The sequence below is a fragment of the Chaetodon auriga genome, chromosome 24, assembly GCF_051107435.1.
Source record: "Chaetodon auriga isolate fChaAug3 chromosome 24, fChaAug3.hap1, whole genome shotgun sequence".
Classification (NCBI taxonomy): domain Eukaryota; kingdom Metazoa; phylum Chordata; class Actinopteri; order Chaetodontiformes; family Chaetodontidae; genus Chaetodon; species Chaetodon auriga.
Genome location: NC_135097.1, coordinates 13,007,153 through 13,029,168, shown reverse-complemented (window position 1 = coordinate 13,029,168; position 22,016 = coordinate 13,007,153). Strand labels below are relative to the sequence as shown.

Genomic DNA, 22,016 nt, shown 5'->3' with positions numbered 1-22,016 from the left:
TATGGTTTTGATGGTTTTGTAAAGCATAAATATATTATGCCTGCTTAAACCAGTTGGATACAGATACCACAACAGACTTTAAAGCGAGCTAACCGAAGAAAAGTATATTTTTTTCATACACGAAGCTGTATATTTAGCTGTCATATGTAGTGTTACTGCAGTAACACGGGGTTACATAAGGTTTTATCCACGGGCCGATATGAACTCTTTTGTGGTCCTTCTTTACGATATGTTAATTTTAAATCATTTTTACTTTACTACGAACTACATCTCAGGGTCATTACAGAGGTATTTTGTATGGTGTATGTGCGTCTAAATTCGTTTTCCTCAGCTTTTCGCTGGCGTCCACTGCTTCACTGGGACGCCTGGAAGTTTCTGGAGAAGCAGAGAGCCACACGGGGTGAAGCCGAGGGGAGTCGTGAAACTTCCTCTGAGAGCTGCCACGTCTGAGCCCAGTCCCAGCCCCACTTCCTCCGGAGCACATAGCTAAAGGGACCGCGGCGGAGGACAGGGAGAAACTTGAATTAATTAACGGTAAATTTGAACAAATACGCCTTTCCTTCTTTTCGCCGGGGGGGTCCTCGGATATCTTAACAGACTCGGCTGAACGAGACGGCAGACGTTTTCCGTCACCGGCTCCACAAAACCAGTAATGAGTCGAGGTTTTTGTAAGGCAAGAAAGAGAGAAAAACGCCGTTTTATTTTCTCCTTTTCATTCACTCGTTCGGTCCTATTCTAAAAATCCTTCTTTTGAAACTTCATCAAAGTTAATTGTCGCACTCTTTTTTTTTTGCGCAGCGGGTGAGATAATAACCATGTTGTCAAGTGGGGAGGAATTTACCAAATCAAGTTTACTGCTGTGGCACTGTAGGAGCAGGGGCTGATGTTTGCACTAATACGAGTTCTACAGCAAAGAGGGAACCCTAAGGCTGTGTTTATATTGCTTTATCTCAAATATGAACAGTGCAATAACAGCGTGAACAGAATTACACTGTTAAAAATCGGTGTATTGAAGAGTTCTATTCCTTGTATTATAAATGAGAGGAATGCTTTCTCTTCATTCCTCTCATTGTGATACACACAAATAGTTTTTTTTTTCCTATTACAGACTCCTCTCGCTGTGTTTTTCCTCTAGGTCTGCCATGCTGCCCAGGCTTCCTGTCTGTATTCTCATTTTTTTGCCGGTTCTCCTGGTGCAGGGCAGCACCGCCAGTTCACCCAAGAACAGCCCTGCTGCCCCAGCCAGCCCTCCGCCACGCCCGCCGCCTCCTCTTGGTGACCCCACCTGGGCTCTGGGTCTGCGTCTGTACCAGGCCCTCCGCTCTGGCTCGAGCTCAGTGAACACGCTCTTCTCCCCGCTGCTTGTGGCCTCCTCACTTGGAGCGCTGGGTGGAGGATCGGCAGGCACCACTGCCATCCAGCTCCAAGACCTCCTAAAGATCTCACCCCCTGCCAAGGATGGAGCCCAGGCTGCGGAGCTTCTGTCCGGTGCGTTGAAGAACTTCTCTGAAGCCAATGGGACCAGCTTTCACCTGCACACATCCTCAGCTCTGTTTTCCAAGCAGGCTCCTGCAGTCAGCCAGGTGTTTGTGAAGGACAGCCAGACCAGGTTCAGACTGCAGCATCAGCCACTGGGGAAAGGGGACTCCAAGGCTGACCTGAAGGAGCTCCATGACTGGGCTAAAGCAGCACTTGGTGGCCTGGAGGGAGCTCCTTTAGCAGCTGAAATCCAGGCGAAGGCAGGAGCCCTGATAGTGGCCAATGCCATGCGCTTTAAAGGTAATTAGAAATACACAAGCAGGCCTGTCTATACTCATATCACCATGCTAACTCGAGTCTGTGGTGACAAATCATAGAAAATGTGACACTGGTTGGGTATTGGGACATGATAGTTGTGAAATGGTATGCATACATGTGATCATTTGTCAGTACGTCCAAAAAAGTTCTGGCTGTGACCCTAAAGGAAGCAACTCTGTAGCCAACTGAATATTTTGTTGTGGTGAGTATCCAATGGTGGAACTGGCTGGCTGTAGACACGTAACATGGCAGTTCGGCTGGACTGATTAAATTATGCTGAAATAGACTGTTGTGCTTTGTAATTGTGGAGTCATTTGCAGTCATAGTAGAGTGGACATCGGGAGCGCTGGGATAAAACCCGCTGGGTCGATCGCTTGAGCAGCAGCCCATTGTACAAAGAGAGTTGCGTCGTAGGCCCACTTTGATTATGCACCAGCCCACATACCACCCCATCCCTCAGCAGTCAATGTGTAATAAAAGTAAAAATGTCCAGAACCATTCATTTTTCCAGTCCCAGTACATCCCTGTTTACAATTATGCAACGAATTGAAGTTGTTTGCTGCATTGGATGAGAAGCCTTAGAATATTAATATGGCTTGCACATGTACCATTGTCAGTGTTCAGACAGCACTGAGAGCTTACACGCCAGTTTGCCCACTACATTGTGTGTGCCAGCATACCCACCCGTGTGCAGCGTGCATGACTGTGTGTGTGTGTTTCTGTGTGCGCGCATGCGGTGGACTCCAGCTGGTGGACACAGCAGATAAAGGATGATTCTGGGGTCTATCACTGAGAGCTTATTCATCTTCCATTGGGGGGTGATGTGTCATCTTAAATAATTGAGTAACAAGTGTCCAGACTCTCTCCCTCGGTGTCATGCCTAACATCTGTGCTTGGAGCGCTCCAAGTCTGCGGCAGCACAGCTTGGCTCAGATATGTTCTTTGTGACGGGCTGCAGTGGTGGAAACTAGTCAGTGTTTCAGTACGAACTCACTCAGTTAGAAGCCCCATCTGTGACTGAATAGTTGCGTCCCAAAAACATATCCATGTAATCCTTATCTGAAGTTCTTTGTTCATCATTGTGCCGGCTTAAAAAGTGATTAATGTAACTATTACTCAGCTATTAACGGGTGTCAGTATTTGTACAACAGGATTTGAGTTCATCACGAGTCAAAGAAACAGCTTATTTTCCATTTTCATGAAAACTTTTCAGGATTGTAATCTACCATCTCTCTCTCACGGAGCACAGCGAACATTTGTGTGCCTGCTGACGTAGAATCTCATCTTTGTTTGCAGTTTCCACAAAAGATGATGATGTGTTAAATATATCCTTCTGTTTCATTTGTTCTTTTTGTGGCGTTTCTCTCTGTTTTTGTGCTTTTGTCATTGTTTATCACGTGTCTAATCTAGCCCGTCTCCTCCTCCTCCTCATCTTCTGCCCACATGTCTCCTGTTCACATCCTTATCTCCTTCTATCTGCCTCTATTCCTTCGGTTTCCTCTGGCAGGTATTCTTTTTATTAGGTGCAAAAAAGGCAAAGCTGCTGAAGTGAAAACAGGTTGCCAATAGATAGACAGCCTTTTGAAAATAACATTCCCTGACAGACTATACATTGATAAGCAATTTAATTAATTTTCTTTGTTTGATGTTTTGACTTCATTACAAAATTACTTTTTCTGGGAACCGACCCTCGTTGGTTGGTTCATTAATTTTATGGAGGAAATATACAAATTAGATTATACAGCAGATTGCAGCCCACAAATTAGATTATGGAAAATTGGATTCCTTTACTTTTGATTCATAATTTAAAAGTGGTCAATAGTTTGCTTCTTGCTCTTTCGAGCTGCCTCTCATTTGTTATAACTTTTTTTTGGTTTCTGATTTCATGGTCCTAAGGCAATTCATAGTGTGTGATAATGTAATGGTTTCAGAGATGGTGCCGGAATTTGTTTTGGCACTAAACAGGCATTAGGCATCCTCCGTACCCGTTTTTGTTTGTTTCACTTTAGTTAATTATTTTAAGGGGGGGAATTAAAAATGCTCGTCTTGGTCCCTCCTTCCCTGGGCTGTACACAGCATTCACAGAAAGGGAAGGTCAGGGGCAATTAGTAGTAGAGCATGTTTGTAGTAGAGAGATGAGAAAGGCAAGAGGGCTGCAGAGAAAGAGCAGTGTAAGTGGAGATTACTGGGTGGGAAGGGGACAAAGAGATGCAGGGTAAAAGAAATGAGAGAAAAGTAAAGAGCGAAAACTGAGAAAAGTAAAGAGAGGGTGGCCTGCTGAGAGAGCGAAAGAGATTGACAGACATAGTGGAGGGATGTAAAAGGCCTACCTTGGGAGCTCTAGTCCACACTAGTTAATTAATTCAGGCTTTGTTCCTGTTTTAGACAAACACTGGAGACGGAAGAAGAAAAATAAGATTGTGGGGGGGAAAAAAATAACAGTCGAGAGAAACTTTGACACAAGATAACGCAACAACATGGGGAACTAGAAGAGGAAAGAAAAGGCGAGCGTGAACAACAAGTCCCCACATATTTAACCTCTAATAATAGCTTCTGAAATACCACAACTACTTGTAATCAAAAGTTGATGAGGGAGGAGAGGGAGCCGGGCGGTCTCATTGATTCTCCTCTGGTTTGTGCCTGAAGTTTATAGTATGAATTGTTAAGTCTGTGAGCGATTGGATTTCTTAGCTGTGCAATTGTCTCATTGTTTATTGTTGATGGATATTAATGGATTCAGGTTTCAAGCGATCTCTCCTCTGCACTGTTGTCCTATAAAAGAAGATAATGCCGTGCGAGCCCAAAGCAGACACGCTCATCCAGACATAAGGCCACACAGCCACACGCAGAGACTGCTGAGGTCATTGAAACTCTACTCGATACATCGTTTTACATCTACACACATGTATGTACACAGAGTGGAGCAATTATCCATCACTGGGACATCATTTCAGCAACACGGCTGCCACTTCAGATAACCTTCAGCCAGTTGTTTCTGAATCCCCGTGCGATCAGCTTTCACTCTTTGATGTTTCAGGAAGCGGCGCGAATATCTGTGACTCACGCTAGCATGCCTGGGAGGGACATTCACATGTTGCTTTGCTGTGATTTGTGATTGGCTGGGGTCCAATGGATGCTGGGTGGTTTTTGGGAAAGCCACCCCCGGTGCTGAAGCAATTAGTCGATAATTGATCAACAGAGCGTGAGTCAACATCAGCTTTGATAATCAATTAAACAGGTTAAAGTAAAGTTCCCTCTTCATAAGGAGAACCAGTCAGCTCGTGAAAACAGTTGTGTAATGAGATTGATATTTGTGGTTTGTCTGACAATGATTTAGCCTCTTGGGGCAACAGCCAATGATATGGACAATGGATATCCAGTTGTTTATTAAGTTATCAGTTGTTTGTTAATAGTAGTTCTATTAAATGTTCACATGCATGCTAATAAGCTATACTAAGATGGTAAGCATGGTAAATATTATACCTGCTTATATGTGTTAGCGTTGTCATTCTGAGCATGTCAGCGCACCGATGTTAGCATTTAGCTCAACACACCGATATCCCTAAGTACAGACTTACAGTGGCTGTAGACTGTTGGAGAGTCTTGTTTCTGTCTGTCTCCTGCAAGTGTCCCAACTTGACAGAGGTGAAATACTTAATCTAGAGTACCTTTTGAAATAATTTATCAAGCAGAAATGGCAAACATTCAAATGAGATTATTTGGCACTTGAGAAGTTTTGCAGCTTTGCTCTGTTCTATATAATTCTAAATTGAGTATATAAGATGTCACATTGGCCTCTGGGAATGGGTATTGTTGACTATTTTGTGACATTTTGAAGACTGATTGATTATTGATATCGAGAAAGGAATGCTCTGCGGCCTTTGTCCAATGCAGGTATTTCATGATAAAGCCAAGCAATCGGTCTCCAGACTTTCATCAGAGCAAATGAGCCATTTGATTTTTTTGGCCTTCCTGCACCTTTAGTATTGTGTCAAGAGTGTGGTGATCTTTTCAGGTGATTAATTGATAATGAAAATCATCATTAGTTGCTGCCCTAGCCGGCCCCAGGTGACATTCACAGAGTGACATAAGTACAAGCCATAATCTGTCGACCTCCTCGCTCCATCCTGTGTCCCCTGCACGACTGAATTGGCCAGCGGCTTTGGAAAGTGTTGTGAGGTTATTACAACAGTAATTCCACTACTCTCAGCCCCTCCTAAATTGACAGCTGTCAGGGGGTTAGCAGGGCCAAGTGGGATGTGGTGAACACTGAATGGGACAGTGTGCCCTTAAGGACCTCATAACTGCCTCAGTATAGCACTCTCAGCTCAGCAGCTTTGAGAGGAGTAGACATTTTTTAATGGACAGTAGATATTGATGATGCATGAGTAGTGTCATCCGGTGTCACTGTGTATCAGGTCTATATGTATTTATGAACGTGGCATTGTTTAACCTATTCTCCACCTTCTCACCTCTTTCAATCATTCAGTATTTTCTCACAGCGTGTCCACGTCAGTCATTTGTTATTCAAAATGGCTCTGTCCTCTGTGTTTGTTTGGCTGCTTGTTCAGGGCTGTGGGAGAGAGAGTTCAGCGAGCAGAGCACAGATCATCGTACCTTCTTGGGGAAGAAATACACCAAAGTGATGATGATGCACAGAGCAGGTAAAAAGCACAGTCTGTCGCAGCTGTACTCCTGCCAGCAAATAAATGCAGTGAAAAGCAATTCGAGTTCTAAAATGGCTTGAACATCTGTAAGGTCCAATCTGTTTCCCTCCTATTTATCACTGCGTACCTTATGATTTATTTAACTTCCTTTTCATATTTTATGTATCGTCTTAAAACAACAACAAGGCAGAGTGAATTTTTGCTATGACAGCAGTAAAAGATGTTGGATACATTGTATTCTTTTTAATGTTATAAATGTCATTTCCAATTCGTGAAAATGATAATTTCAGTGAGTCATTTTCATCCAGTCTCAGGTTGCTTTCACAGTATTTTCGAATGGATTTAATACAACTCTGTCCTGTTTCCTGCTGTTGTGGAGTTCATTTTGGAAGATGAGTACTCAGACTGCACGACAAAACTACAGTGACACAACCGAAAAGCCAAGTCTGAACCAGCGTCCAAGAGAAGTGCTCCTGCTCTGACCTACTGCTGAAAAGCAGAAGTGTTACATAATGCCAAAGCTTCTCCTCCTCTCCTTGACTCTCTGATCATCCTCATCTCTGTGCATGCCTCTGCCTGTTCCTTCTTCCAGGTTTGTACCGTCACCTGGAAGACGTGGACAACATGGTGCAGGTTGTGGAGGTGCCTCTGTGGGCAGGCAAGGCCAGCATGTGGCTGCTGCTGCCTTTCCATGTCGAAAGTCTAATGAGATTGGACAAACTTCTGACCCTTGAGCTGCTGTCCAAGTGGCTAGATAAGGCCAGTGTAACCAGTTTGTCCATCTCGCTGCCCAAGGCGAACATCACCAGCACACTCAGTCTGCAGGTTAGTACAACAAACTTCTAGTTTGATTCAAGGTGAAATGTTCAAAGAATATGTGCTCATATGTTCTAAATAGTGAACACTCAAAACTGTATTGATGACATTAAAGTTAGGGAAGCTCGGTCTTTACTGTGATTGTAGTTATATTAGTGGAATAGGCCTTGTTAAGACATACGGCAAGATGAAGATTATTAATTATGATTGAATAAACTTGACCTCAGCCTCAACCACATCTAAATAAATCACATTGTAATGTTTTTCTTTCCATGAACTGTTGAGTCCCATATGTAGTTCAGGCTAATATATCATGCCTGTGTTATATGGCAGGCAGAGTGATATCTCTGAGGCTGACTGCTCTGAAATGTTTGGATAAAAGCCTTGGCTGATGTTTTATTCCTCAGCTGATAGACTGAGAAATTCTTCGAGTGCAACCAGAGGGGTTTCACTAGTTTCTTTATGTCACTGACTTTACAATGTAGCCCTTCTGTGACACCCTGTTCCATTTTGGATCATGTCTTTATGTGAGGTACATCCTCTCGGTTTGTGGTCGCATCCGTTTTTCCTCTCTCTCGTGGTGCACATAGAGCTGCAGCTCCTGAATATTCCTCAGAGGACTTGGCTGACTCTGGCAAATACTTGGAGTGGTGCGTGTGAACAACCAGGTGCTCTGTCCCCACCATCTCCTCCACCCTGCCCATCTTGAATTGGCCTAATTTCCAGAGTCACCTCACCTACCCTGACCAGGGGATTTGTGGTGTTTTTCTTTTAAGGGGGATCTACAGGTGTTTCTGTGGGAGTGGTTAGCTTTAGTTTGTTTTTTTTGCACTTGACACAGTGGACTTAGGTGTTGTGCTTGTGCAGTACATTGAATGTGCACTGTAGAAGTGGCTGCTCAGCTTTTTAATACCATAGTGGAATTTGACAGAGTGGATGCTGCATGCAGCCTCAATTGTAGCTTTGTCTTTTAGTCTCTATCTTTTATTCATTTCCTGTGTCCCAACACTGCATCATTTTTCACTTCACCTGATGCGGTTTCTCATATCTCCAATAAATCCAGTCATTGTCATTGTTTCTTGTTTCTCCGTTCTCTTCTTTGGTTTCTGCATGTTTCTTCTCCTTTGTTCCCTGCTTCTATCTTGGCCACCTTCTCTTTCTGACTTGCATTCTGCTTATCTTGGTTTTCTTTCTCTTCCCCTTTGAGAGTACTTCTTTCTCTATTCATATGTCAGTCCACTTCCTCCTCACTTGGCTTCGTTGCCTCCTCTCTTTCTGCTGCTCTGCCTCCATGTTGTGCATTTGTTCCTCCATGCATTCTTCACCTGTAACCTCTGTTTCTTGCCTACTTTTCTGTCTTCCTCTGCCTCTTTTAGTGCTCTTAGTAACTCAAGCAGTGGCCTGTCTTGCCCCTTCCAGTTCAGTGCAGTCTCAGGTGAGTTCGAATGTTACTACTTTCCACACTTCTGCTCTCTCCCTTGAGGTGATGGGCACCCAGCTGTACACACAGTGTTGGGCTGTAACAGCCTTCAGCAGGGAATCAGACCCTGGCTGCTAGGAGGCTAAGAGGGGCCTGAGGATGACCATGGCCTATAGCTCCTCTGTGGGCTTCAGAAGCCTCCCACAGACCTCCTTTTGCAGGAGCACAAAGGTCATGCCACAGTCCAGCTGGTAATCTGCCTGTATCTCTGCTCCTTTTAACCCCAGAGCCAGCAGGTAGCTGGTCTGAGTCAGAAGAGTGGAAGCCAGGAGGAGCACCAGGCAGACAGGCAGCAGCTTAGTGGCTTCTGATGCTAATGTGAGTGCATGGGGGTTGTTCAGGTTCAAACAGGCCAAACCGGAGGCTTTGTCGGCCTGCTGTCTGGAAGGTTAGAGAGTTGTCGAGCCTGTGGAAGAGCACGTATTTGACCAGGCCACAGGGTCCATAGCGGGGGCAAGGGCACAGACAAGTTGCTAGAATCACACAGGCCTCCACACCTTTGAGACTGTCCTGCTGATGTGGGACATGGCGAGAAAAGAAAGTTTCCTTTTCAAGCTTATTGCACTGATATGACTGTACTGATATAACTTGCAGACATAATTCTACAGGTTAACTTTTTCATTTGCAGTTGCCAAATAATGTACTCACCAGGGGGATGTCTCAGACAAGTTTTTTTTTTTTAATCTGACACATTGAAATAACAGGTGCAGCCTACTAAATTTGGAACCCCGCATTTTTCAGAGCTACATGATCCCAATGCTGATGGTCCTGGTTTAAAAATATTAAGTTAATTAATAGATAAAACTGTGTTGGTGGTGTTAGGATGACAGAAACATTTGGCCACTTGCGATTGTACAGTGATGTTACGGAGTGGAGGTGGATGTTTTGTACCCTAACAGAGCTGAGAACAAGCTAACAAATGTGTATCTGTATGAAAGGAAGGATTGGTATTAAGAAGATGCCAATCCATTAAGCTCCAAGAAGTCTTTGAATGGCAGCGACACAGCTCGGAACATCTGTAGTACTCACCATTACTCACTAGTAAAAGACCTTTAGATGCACATAGATTGAATGCAAAGCGATTTTTCACTTTGCTTTTTCTCGTCTGGTAGCTGGATTATTTTGTAGAGTGAGTTGAGTCAGGGTACTGACTTTACAGACAGCACACTGACTGTTTAGCTAGCTACCTGCATCTGGCTAGCAAAGAACCTCTATATGTAGGGTGTCTGTGTGCATGTTAATGAGACAGCTCAGACTGATCTCAGAAATCCCCAGAAACTTCAACTTTTTCTCTTATTTTCCTTCAGTTTCTTTCCTTTTTTCATTTAGTCTCCGTACAAACAACCTTGGGATGAGTGCAAATTATGTTATTAAGTTGAAACATTTTCAAATTCCATGGATGTGTCTTCACTTCAATTCCCACCACTCAAATCTGTTTGCATCCTCTTGCAACTTTCCATTGACTTTGTATGCAGTCACTTAGCTTCTAAATTTGCATCACGTTCAGCCTGAATTTACCCTTTGATTCAGAGAGATATACAGTAGTGGGTGGTGTAACAGTTGTGGATGACTGACGGAGAGAGAGGGAGAGAGAGAAAGAGCTTAGTTGAACCTGACAGATACAGAGGGCATGCCAGTTTAAACCCATTTCCTTAGGGCAGGGTACACTGACTGGAACCTAACACCATGTCCTCCTTACATGTACGTTGTAACCTCATCATGGACTGATGAAATCCACTTTGCCCTCTTTCTAGTTTAACAAACATCTCTGAAGAGTCGTGCTGCCATGTTATTCTGCTAGCCATGCCCTGAAGAACAAGCTTTTGACATTAACATTGTCAGGACACTCTGGGGAGGAGGCTGTAATCTCGAGCTAAAGCTTGAAACAGCTCCTTTTGACATGGCAATGACTTTGCCAGGGAAAAGAGCAGAAAGCATACTGTTGGCCAAATTTTCATCAATAACTAGATGTAACTGTACTGTGCTCTCATTGTGCAACCTAATTGTGGACAAGCACTTGAATGTTTTGACCTCTGTTCTCTGACTCATCTCCCTCCGTTTGCTCTCTCAAGAAAAAGACGTGCATTTGAGGAATCATTATGAAAAGGCTAAATCTCAAAGCAAACCTTCTCTGATCTCATTTCATCTGCCGTATCAAACCCTTGGCCAGTGATGGCCTGCCATGTCTTCTCTGACGATCATTTTTCCAATTGGGTCGGACAAATAATTGCTCATCACCGCGTGTTAATACTGTTTACCACTCTGTCTGTCAGTGTCTGGGACGGCCGTGGACTGCTGAGATTAGGGGGCAGCATCTGGACAAGCAGATCATAGTAGTGTGTGTGTGTGTGTGTGTGTGTGTGTGTGTGTGTGTGTGTGTGTGTGTGTGTGTGTGTGTGTGTGGATTTGCCACATCTAAACGTGCCCATTCCTTTCTTTCCCTCCATCGTCTCTGTCATATCAGTCCCAGGGATCTAATTCCTTTTTGTAGGTCTCACATGTGACTGTAATACGCCATCACTCAGCATCACATTGGCTCCGCTGACCTAAATAGGAGTGACATTCGGCAGGCAAGTGAGCAGGAGAGGTGGAGGAGGACGATAGGGGGGTCAATGATTGCTCGGGGACAAGGTGGAAAGTGTCACAGGGAGCTATAAATTGCTGCAGAATTCTGCCTTTTTCTTTCTGTACATCTGCCTATTTGTGGTGTTCTCCTCTGGTGAAGGGCAGACTGTGTCGGAGTCTGTAGCCAGAGACGGAGAACCCTCTTAACAAGCCTGGCCCAGAGGTCACTGAATAAACCACCCTCATCGCTCTCTCCCTCTGTCTCTGATCCAGTCCTGACCAGGCCACACACACACATACACACTAATGGTCGAGCTTGAGCTCCATTCTGGCTATATCTCCAGTCGGTGACTAAGACATATGAGTTTGCACCGGAGAGCTCACTCAATCACGGCTAATGAGGTCAAAAGGCCATCAAATATTTACGAGAGCACACTCCACAGTATACAGTATCGAGGGACAGCTGTTTTAACACAGCCACCACAGCCGCGCATCATATGAATTAATCAGATGTGTTTCATGGCCATTAGTTGAATATCTCACTAAAAGCTAAGGCTTCTTTTTCCTTTTTCCATTTGTGGTGAAATTGCCCTGTGGAATAAAAAGCGGTTCATGTGTATATGTGAGCGAGTGAATGAGACACAGAGAGCGTATTGACCGTGCAAAAGAGGTAAAAGCCCATGTAAATAAGATACCAATAGCGGTTTTTCTGATGAGACTCAACAAAGAGCTGGAGAGGCTTTGAAGCCTCAAGAGAGCTGATGGAGAAAGGGTTTTTTTTTTTTTCTTTTTTTTTTCTTTTTTTTAAGCTTGCATCAAATGTGTCCATGAAATGGAGCTGTGGTGATGCCACATACCGCATACTTGAAACCACCCACGCAGGATGTTAAGGCCAGTATTGAATTAAGCAGAACATGTCTGTAGTTGTTAAAGGTGGCAACAGCTTAAAAGAATCATTTGGCAAGTTTGATGAGTAAGCCAGAGAGAATAGGAGGTGTAAACTGTGCACAAGCATTGGAAGTAAGGATAGATGTACTCCTGGTTTGGACCAGATGTGACCTAGTTTGTTTCAGTTGGGGTTAGTTGGTGTTGATGGTGCAGAAATAAGATCATTCCATGTGGGGTGTTTAAGAATCATTTGCATTGTGATAAATACCTGCTTTAGTGTTGAAACACGGGGAGAGAGGGAGGACCCATCTGCAACAAATGTCCTCATCATGGCTGGTGCACGTGCTGTAAACATTCGTCTACCGGGGCATCAAGATAATTGGTATTATTTGAGATCATCAACCTCACATAGTGAGAGGAAAAACAAGATAAAGCTCAGCAGAACCATCTCCTCTTTCCATTGTCGCAACAATCACCAGCTCTGGTTTGGTTGTCTGAGCAGGATGTGAAAAAAGTCAAGCTACAGACTCCTCTCGCCCCTTTCACGCTTCACGCCTCTTTTGTCCCCCCCTCCTGTGTCTTCATCGTCTCCAGAGTCAGAGTCCTGGTCAGAGCAGCTGATCTGCTCTGCACCATTTTCCCTGTCGTCAAACTGGCCTCCATCCCAATCCAGCCATGTCCACCAACAGTGTAAACACCAACAGTCCCCTGGTGTGTCAAGCTCTCAGTCAGGGTAGGCTCCAATCAGCTAATGGGGCTACTAGCTGCATGACTAACTTAGCCAAATAGCTTACGGCAGCTTGTCACTTCAGCCAAAGATAGCTACACCCTTTAAAAGCTGTGTATAAACACTCTGTGGTGGTATGTGAGACAAACTCCATTTTCTCAGTCTCCTTTTGTCTCCAAAATGTCTTCTGTGTCGTCATCATGGTGCATTATGGGTATTTTTTTCACAATTTTCTGACATTTCTTAGACCAAAGATTAGTCCAGTGTATAATCATTAATGAAAATAATTGTTTTGAAGTGCACCACAAGAATTATTTCATCGAGTTTGTCATGTTTTCGGTCCAGATCTGCTAAAGTTCACTCTCACTCTTGATCACGCTCACTTTCACAAAGTTCACACTCTCTGAAAACTTAAGTCCTTGTTGCCATTGTCTCTTCAACTGTCTCATCCAAATCTAGGATTTTTCCTCTGTCTGTTTGCCTTTTCTTCGCAAATTGCAGCAATAATTAGCATGGAAGGCTGTTTTTGATTGATGTTAATTTCTGTTTCGCACAGGAACACAAACATTGACGTTCTTGCAGGATAGATGGGAAAAGGATATACTTAATTGTACCTTTGGGGAAATTTGTCTCGGCTCTGCTGCATTTCCAAAAGCAATAAATGCAATATGCAATCCACAGACATAAAGCATCCCATAAGACATTAAAAAACAATTGTAAGAAATAGTTGCACAGTATTCACACAACCGTGCAAGATTTTTCATGGGATTTCAGAGGTTACCAAGTGAAAGGACTCAAATGTGTTGTCCTCTTCACTCAGCTGTTCTGCGTTTACTCCTGGTTGACTGGCTTGAATGTTGGTGGAGATAGTTGTTATGTGTGGTGTGTAGTCTTTACTAGGTTTTGATAATCTTTAAGTCTTTTGCCAGTTCAAGTCTGGTATAAAAAGAGCATTTGATCTCTGCTTTTCTTCTCATCTTACTCTCTTCCCCCATAGTCATTATTAAGGCTGCTTTGTCTCTTAACATCAGCCACGGCGATCCCTCACAGATGGAGCTGCAACATGTCCTGGCTGCCACAACCTATCCACTTAAAACCCCCACAGGTACACCCAACAAGCTACTTAGTGGGCTCACCCATCAAGCTGAAATAATGTGATGCGGAGTGTTGCACGCCTGAGGGTTGATGCCATGCTACCTCAGGCCTGGTTAGACTGCGCCGCTGTAGGCCAAGTGAGCTCTACACGCACGCACAGAGGAAGCCAACAGCTGACAATGCCTGTGGCTCTCGCTCGCAGACAAATAGCTCGTTGATGCTGTGTGCAAGGCATCAGCAGTCCGCCCAGTGCTGTTCCATCTAAGATTCATGTGGTGCTTCAGAGAGAAAGGGCAGCCAAAGAGCACCTCCCAGAGGTTTTTCTCGCCATATAATGCAGTGCCACACCTCTGCAGTGCGCATGGCCTCCATAGGCTCCTCTGACATCCCTGGCCTGTTTCCCGGCATGCAGCTGCAGGGTCCCTTAATTTTTAAACACTTCAAAAAAATTAACCAAGTGCTTTTTGCCTTGACAAGCAGAGCAAGAGAGTGGGAGAGAAGGGCTAGGCCACGTGGGGTTGGTTGGAACAATTTAGATGCTTCATAGTTGGACCTGCTCTTCTGTAGGCCAAGTGAGCTGGGCCCTCAAGCAATACTGGTGAAGAGACTGAGCAAGGATGGACATGAGGGACACACAGAGACACAGAAACCAGCTGCTTTTCCTCACACACACACACACACACACACACACACATTTGTCTTCAACAATTTGAGGAATCCACCAGCTTAAGCCTGTTTCTATTTCCCTGTTAGATAAGGAGTGGAGAACCTTGAAATCATTTGCCGATGGAGATCGAGAAGTTGAAGGAGCGATGTATACCGGGACGAGCCGGCCTGTCAAGGGGATGAGAAGGATGAGGTGGGGAGGAAAAAGACTGAGTTAGGAGCAGAGAGAGAGAGACGGAGTGGGATAAAATAGAGGCACGCGGGGCTGATGAGAGATGGGGATGCCAGGCAAGTGGCAGAGCAGCAGAGGAAGACAGTGATGTAGTGGTAGCGGGTGGAGGAAGAGAGGAGGAATAATGGATGAGGACAATATAAGTGCATTAGAGCAGGAGGTGGTGTGTGTCTGTGTTGATGGGGAGCTTTGCATGGAAACACTGGAGAGGGACTGACAGATGCCTACACCTGTATATACATGTATCTACAGCATTTCATGTTTCGGTATAGGCTGACCTGATCCACTTTAACTTCCTGTTGCATGCACATCTCATCTTCTAAGTAGAAAAGCAGACGTTCTACATGGATTATTACAATTGTCTGTTAGCATGTGGTTTTAAGAGCCGAGTAGAGCCATAACAATGCGGTTTTGAAAAGAAAGCAAACCGAGGCAGCACCCAAAGAACATTTCCAGACAACTTGTCCAAATAATGTTCCTGTCTGCCCGTAAATGTTATTTCCAAAAAAAGAGTTCAATCAGCTGAAGTTTAAACAATGGTAGAAAACAAGAGATTCAAACACTCGTCCTCCTCTGCAACTTTTCTTCCAGCCGTGGCCGTCCGCACATTCCACACACAAGTCCACACAGGCGCACACTCACACCCACATGCTCTCCTCTGGCCCCTGGAGAAGCCTGTCACTGTGAGTGGCCCTCTGCCATGGGAGGATAAACTACCTGTCATGACGACGACTTTCTGTGGAATTCATATCAGAGGCAAAACAAAGGAGGTGCTGAGGTCACGGGGCATCACTCTTAAATTATTCATCTTCTGCTTCCTCCTTCCGTCTCCTCTCTGCCTGTCGCCCACTTTGTTCTGCCAGCGCACAACAAGGGCAACTGTCAGCCTCCTTCCCATCTTGAATTTTTGGTATAGAAAGTAAATAAACACGGTCCAAAACTCCTTTAGAAAAGTTACTGATTGACCGATGTGGAGGGTATGTTTATGTTTGCGTTAATCGTGTGGCGAGGTCTGGGAAGGGCAGTGCGTGTCTCCCACTTCTGAAGGTCACAGCATCATGAAATTTTAAAATGTGCTTTCCGTCCCCACTCATTGTTTGGTCCTCTTGCGTGCATAATTGATCAGTGTCCAGGCAGCTGCTTGGTCGCATACACTTGCTAGACGCCTGAGAGAAATGAATTCAAGAAAGTCCATAAATTCCATCGCACTGTGTTTTCCCATTCCAGAAACAGTTGACTGCTCTGGGCTTGACCGACGTCTGGGATCAGAAGGTGGCCGATTTCTCAGGGGTGTCGGACAAGAGCAAGGGGAAAGTCTACCTGGGTGACGTCCTCCAGTGGGCGTCCCTGGAGCTGGCTTCTCAAGCTGGAAAAGGAGACCTGGAGGAGGAGGACATAGAAAAGCCCAAGCTGTTCTACGCTGATCACCCCTTCATCATCTTGGTTAGAGACAACGCGACTGGAGCCCTGCTGCTGATGGGAGCGCTGGATCACGCAGAGGGAGAGGCCCTCCATGATGAACTGTAGCGCCCTCCAACATATATCCTTTATTCCTGTCTTTTTTGCCTCTGTCTCTTACACTCTCCCCCTCAAAGACTACACACTGGTTTCTAAGTTGAGACATTGTCATTCACTGTGGCACACTATCACATCAGACTACAGCTGGCTGTCATACATTGACACTGCATAGTCTGGCACTGACTGACACTGACACCGCCATAGCCGACACTCACACAGTCACACACATATACCGACACCTACATGGCATACATAAATGAAGACGCTGTACAAGACATTACTAAAGTTGACGGATACAAAAAAAAAAAAAAAGCAGTAACTTGGAGAGACTCCCAGCGTTTTCTCTCTCCCACTCATGTGCACCCACACATATACAGACACGCACATTCAAGGACCCAGTGATCAATGCAACGCAAAACGAAATGACGAAAGTGAGTGCACTGACAAACACTAGCTCGCTGACAAGCAGAAGTATTTACACTGATACAACAGTTATAGCAGCAAGAACTTTTATCGAAGAGATGCTCGCAGTGACACTTGAGTCCTCCCTGTCAGGACAACACCAGGCCAGGTGAATGTATGTGTGTGTGTCTGCGTGTGTGCGTGGTGAACGACAGATCAAGGGTGCCCATGAGGCCTCTCTCGGAGCTGGCAGGGACCTATGGCGGGGTCCCCTGGGCTACATCTGAGGAAGACTGATGGATCAGCCAAGTGCTTATTGATGAGCCAGCTTAATGCTAATGGCTGTAATGAGTCACAACGCTTGTCAACAACACGGAGAGGACGGGGAAACCTTTTAATCTCTTAATACCATCGGGGATCAATGACACTCTTATGCCGCTGGAAACAAACATGAATGACATCGCTCGACTTAAATGGAACAACTTAATATTTAGGATCATCACGGCTGTTATTGATTTTGATTTGTGTATTTGTTTTTTTTAAGTGGATGGTTGAGATATGTGAATGAACGACAGAAGCTACTGCTGAAGTGTATGTGACGTTTGCGAAGGTGCATTTTTTTAAATAAATGTCTGGTTTTTAAATCTTTTTTTTTTTTCCACTTGAGCTAAACTATTGTGTTTATCAATGTCTTCAGCTGATCTGATACAAACAAATCAATCATCGAAACACGTCCCATCAATATGTGTGGACAGTTGCCGCAGTTTCAATCTTTCTTGACAGCACTGATACGAGCTTAGACAGGAGGCTGTTCGTTTATTTATTTATTTTACTTCTGCCGTCAACCATATTGGTTGACATTGAACCTCAAGGGTGTATGGAAGCAGCTTTTAAGTCCTGAACGAGCATCAGCCATTGAATTTTGAGGGGCAACACATGATGGCTCGCAGTGTATAGAACATGCTGCACCAACTGTCAACACTCCAATATTTCCCAAAAACGAATAAGTGAGAAATAGAATAGATGACATTTCTGTCCAAACATAGGATGTTTTGGTGTTATACTAGCTGTCCGTGTTGCTACACACACAAAACACTTGCAGTGTACAGTATTTCTTGCAAGTAGAACTGTAAATGTGTGCTACATCTGTCCTGTTCTAACGTCTAGACACACAGCTGGTCCGTCTGATGCACAGTATTCAACGAATCTGTTCCACTTAACGACCCGGTAGTACAGCTTTGTTCCTAATTTAGCCCTCTGCACAGGTCTGCTCAGCAACAGTGTGTGTCGTGCATGTGTATGTGTGTTGCTGCTCGTGTGCGCATTCGTGTGTGAAAAAAGCTACTACAATGACCTCTCTGCAGTGGCCTCCTGTGCAGCGGAGACTTGTAAAGGGCACTATACTGCAGGTATACTCCACGCTGAATAAACCCGGGAGCTCAATTTAGACAAGCCGATGATGGATCCGAGGCCATCTGCTGTGAGCACATCAATCCTGCTCATTCCAACACCGGCTCCCCGCTGACTCACCTTCGCATTTCATTCACTTCAGAACTCTTACAAACACATGCGTGTCCACATCCGCTCACAGGTAGACAAGCACAATCTGACGTCCATAGAAAAGGTAAGAAAACTTCTTCTCTGTGATGCGTAGAGGAGGTATGTGCACAGTGTGTTCAAATGTGAGATTAGGTGTTGCATGCTAGTGAAATAAATTATTTTCAAAGGGACATTGCAGCAATAAAAAACGAGCTTCTTTTCACCCTCTCTTTTGATACAGGTGTTTATGTTAAGCTGGTTTCTTGGTTCTTTTTAGTCATTTTATTTCATAGTATGACTGAAACCAGGTGTTCAGTTCACTGCAATGGATGTATTTCAGGTGTTGGAGGGGAAATGGATGAGGGGCTGTTTTATCTGTACCCTCAGTCATTACCCAAATGATTTAAAGTCCCTGGGTGAGTCTTGAGATGAAACATACCTCATGTAGGATGCACATTTGTTGGGTTCTGTATGTGTTTACATTATAGAAACATGAGCCTATTGATTTTCTCATGTTTTTTTTTTTTTTTCATTTAAATTTGTGTCTAAGCTGCACTTCGCACAATAGGAAACAACCATTTTCCCCTGATTTAAGGGAAAGTTCCCAGCTAATTAGATGCAGTACTAAATAATTCAGAATCTAAACTGATTTGTGCAAGACTATAGATGTTAGAATATAGTTTTCCATACAAAAATAAATTTGATTGGTCTGCGAAGGAAGCGACCTTGAGAGTTGTCATGCGGCTGTGCTTACAAAATGAAATCCAGCTGTATTCACATTGCTATCCAGACAACCTTTTTCTCTGTTTGTTGACTGTTTGTGTGTTTGTGTCTCTTCAGCACACACTGTGTCATGGAGCCATCTTTGGCGATGGCAAGCAGCAACATTTTGGGACATGTAACTGAAGGGAGCGCCGTTATGAGCCCTCTGTGATGACTTGATGCAATCACCAACAGCAGAGCTTCACTCCACTCTCGCATGAAAAAAAAGGGAGAGTTTAATGTTTAATCTCTGTTTTTGAATAAAACATGCGGAAAAAAGGGACCGTGAACTTCTCTCCTGCTGCTTTGTATGATGGGTGCAACTCTTGGACAATCCAAGCAGCGGAAAAGAGGGTGAGACAGCGAAAGAGCACTCAGAGCAGAGTCATCCCAGTTACAATACAGTACTTACCCTTTAGAGGAAGTCAGAGAAGTGGCTGTGCTCAAATGGGGGTCAACTTGCTGATAGGCGTGCTACAGGGGCTCCTCCATTTTCACTTTGCTCTTGTTAAAAGCTTGAGATGGGTCAAAAGTAAGAGGCGGGCAGGCATGTGATACATGAAAAACAGCAATGTTTCATACTTGTGTTTGACCGCAGGGACAGCACACAGGTATCACAAACTGCTGCAGATCGTGATCATTCAGATGTGGATATAAACCTACATGGTGTTTGGGGGATGAGATTGTAACGAAGATGCACTTGCTCAGCTATTTAAATAGCAAAATGGCCTTCAGACACAAGTAAACCTGACAAGTGCTCACATAGCTGTTATAAGAGTTCATGTCATGGACTCTCTCAAAAGCTGGGGTATGCCTTCCTGACACTGGTGGTGACTCATTCATTTTGTATGAATTCATGCAATTTCAGCAAATATGTATTAAATTAAGAGCCTTGAGAAATGCAAAGATATTGTATTGAACAAACTCTGATCCCCCAGAGGGTAGCGCCATTGTCACCGTTCTTACATTGGCATTGACAAGCCTCATGAGAGCCGACTGCGCAGTTAATATCGGCTAGGTAGCTAATTGGAATGCAGTTCTTACCAACCAAACATTTTCCGTCACAGAGGGGCACGGGGAAAAAAAAAGAAACACACCATAAATGTACACAAATGACCGTGATTTACCGTGTTGCAGTGGAGCTATAAAAGGTGAGACTACATAACTGTTGCTAAATATTTTCAAGTTTTCTTGTGTTAAACTTTGCGAACGTTTACGTTAGCGAACGTTTATGTTAGCTAACGTCTAGGTTGGCCAACGTTAGCTAGCGAAGTTAAGCTAGCTAAGTGTTTGCAAACCTTGGCTACAGTTAGCTAAACTGTTTTAAGATGGCATGTAGCCAATTTACATGTTAGAACACTTTAAAATGAATGTTTTGAATGCTACAGTCACGAGATAAAAGACTGTAGCTAGAAGATGTTTTCATTCGTTTAAAAAAAACAAAAAACAAAGCTCGTCAAATATTTGAAAAACAAACACTAACTTAAACAACAATAGATCTCTCATCATGGCCATCCTATTACAACTGCTGGCCCACCACTGGCTCCCCCAGGCAAGGAGTTTGCACCTGTAAATAAAGGTTTTCCGTGTGCTTAAAGGTGAACATTTAGACTGAATGGTTTGTTATGCATGCATACATACTTATATACAATGCAAACCTATAATTGATGAGTGGGATCACTCTTGGGAAACCACAAGCCTACAAAAAAAAAAAAAATTGAAGGCTAAATATCACACAATAGCTTTACTCTGTCACTGTTGTCTATTGTCTTTGTCAGCAGCAGATAGTTAATCTGCCTGCAGCACACTGTCTGCGGCAGCCCATATTAATGTTATTGATCATTGTCAACTTTTGTGCTTCCTCCAACCTCAGATCGCATCGTACTGTGGGCTTTCTTGGCTTTCTTCCTTCCAGTAAATGTTTCTTTTTTCATTATTCCCTTTCTCAGTTCTTCTCCCCCAATAACCTGTCTCCTTTATTGCACACAGTCCTTAGAAAGTGACAACTTGAGAAACTGAATCAAAGTTTCAATAAAGCCTGGACTGCTGTGGGCTTTGACAAGTGAGGTGGCTAGAGTGGAACAGTACAGAATGAGACTGAAGGAGGACATCTCGGTTCCAGAAAGATAAATAGTTCATGAAGCTGTTGACTTCACCATTTTATTACTTTTGTCTCAGAATTTTTCCGCCTGCCTGCAGCTCTTTCTGCCCACAAATTATTCATCACGCTCCCCACAGGCCCCAGCTGTCAATCCCGGGATTAGGAGTTGGTAGGGAAGATGGGAGTTGTAAGTTTGTCATGAGCTCAGGTGCATGGATACTTGCCAGGATCTTGATGAAACTGTAAACGCTATCATGATACCATATAATCATTTCAGCTTTACTTAGCAAAAGACATAGCTGCAGCAGTGAAGACTCTGACGTTGAAGACAAGGCTGCCTCTCACTTTCTGTAACGTTTTCCACTTGTAGTTCTTTGACCTTTCGCCTCCCCTCTATTTTGTAGCTGCCTCAGGGGGTTGAGAACGACAATGACGCCTTTCTGATGGCCTGAAGTCTCATGTTGACCACAGGAGGTCCAACCCGAGGGTAAATAGTAGCGATGGCTACACACAAGGACATACATACTCCATGTGTTAAACATGACACACATCTTTGAGATGAAGAAGTGATTATTTGTTGGTAAACATTTTGAGAATATTGTTACATTTTTGAGTTTTGGGGTTTCATTTTCAATACTTTATTTATGGCTGTTAATTGAGAGAGACATGATTTGATATGAGGATAATGCACATATTGAAAATATATACATAAATGGAAATGCTCTTGAAACAGTGGAAATACATTTAACATGGTATCATTA

General features: G+C 44.0%; 1 protein-coding gene across 1 annotated transcript; it reads left to right on the top strand.

The window, feature by feature from the left end:
* The first annotated feature begins 462 nt into the window (after window positions 1-462).
* serpinh2 (serine (or cysteine) peptidase inhibitor, clade H, member 2) lies at window positions 463-17,732 on the top strand. The gene is made up of 5 exons (XM_076725107.1): window positions 463-534; window positions 1,136-1,779; window positions 6,369-6,461; window positions 7,057-7,289; window positions 16,161-17,732. Exons 2-5 carry the CDS (start codon window positions 1,143-1,145, stop codon window positions 16,458-16,460), a joined length of 1,263 nt encoding a protein of 420 aa, XP_076581222.1. The 5' UTR covers window positions 463-534; window positions 1,136-1,142; the 3' UTR covers window positions 16,461-17,732.
* Window positions 17,733-22,016: the final 4,284 nt, after the last annotated feature.

Coding starts and splice junctions, on each gene's coding strand:
- serpinh2 (XM_076725107.1), top strand. CDS start 1,143: ATGCTGCCCAGGCTTCCTGTCTGTATTCTCATTTTTTTGCCGGTTCTC. Junction 1,780..6,368: donor CAATGCCATGCGCTTTAAAG/GTAATTAGAAAT, acceptor CTGCTTGTTCAG/GGCTGTGGGAGAGAGAGTTC. Junction 6,462..7,056: donor GATGATGATGCACAGAGCAG/GTAAAAAGCACA, acceptor TCCTTCTTCCAG/GTTTGTACCGTCACCTGGAA.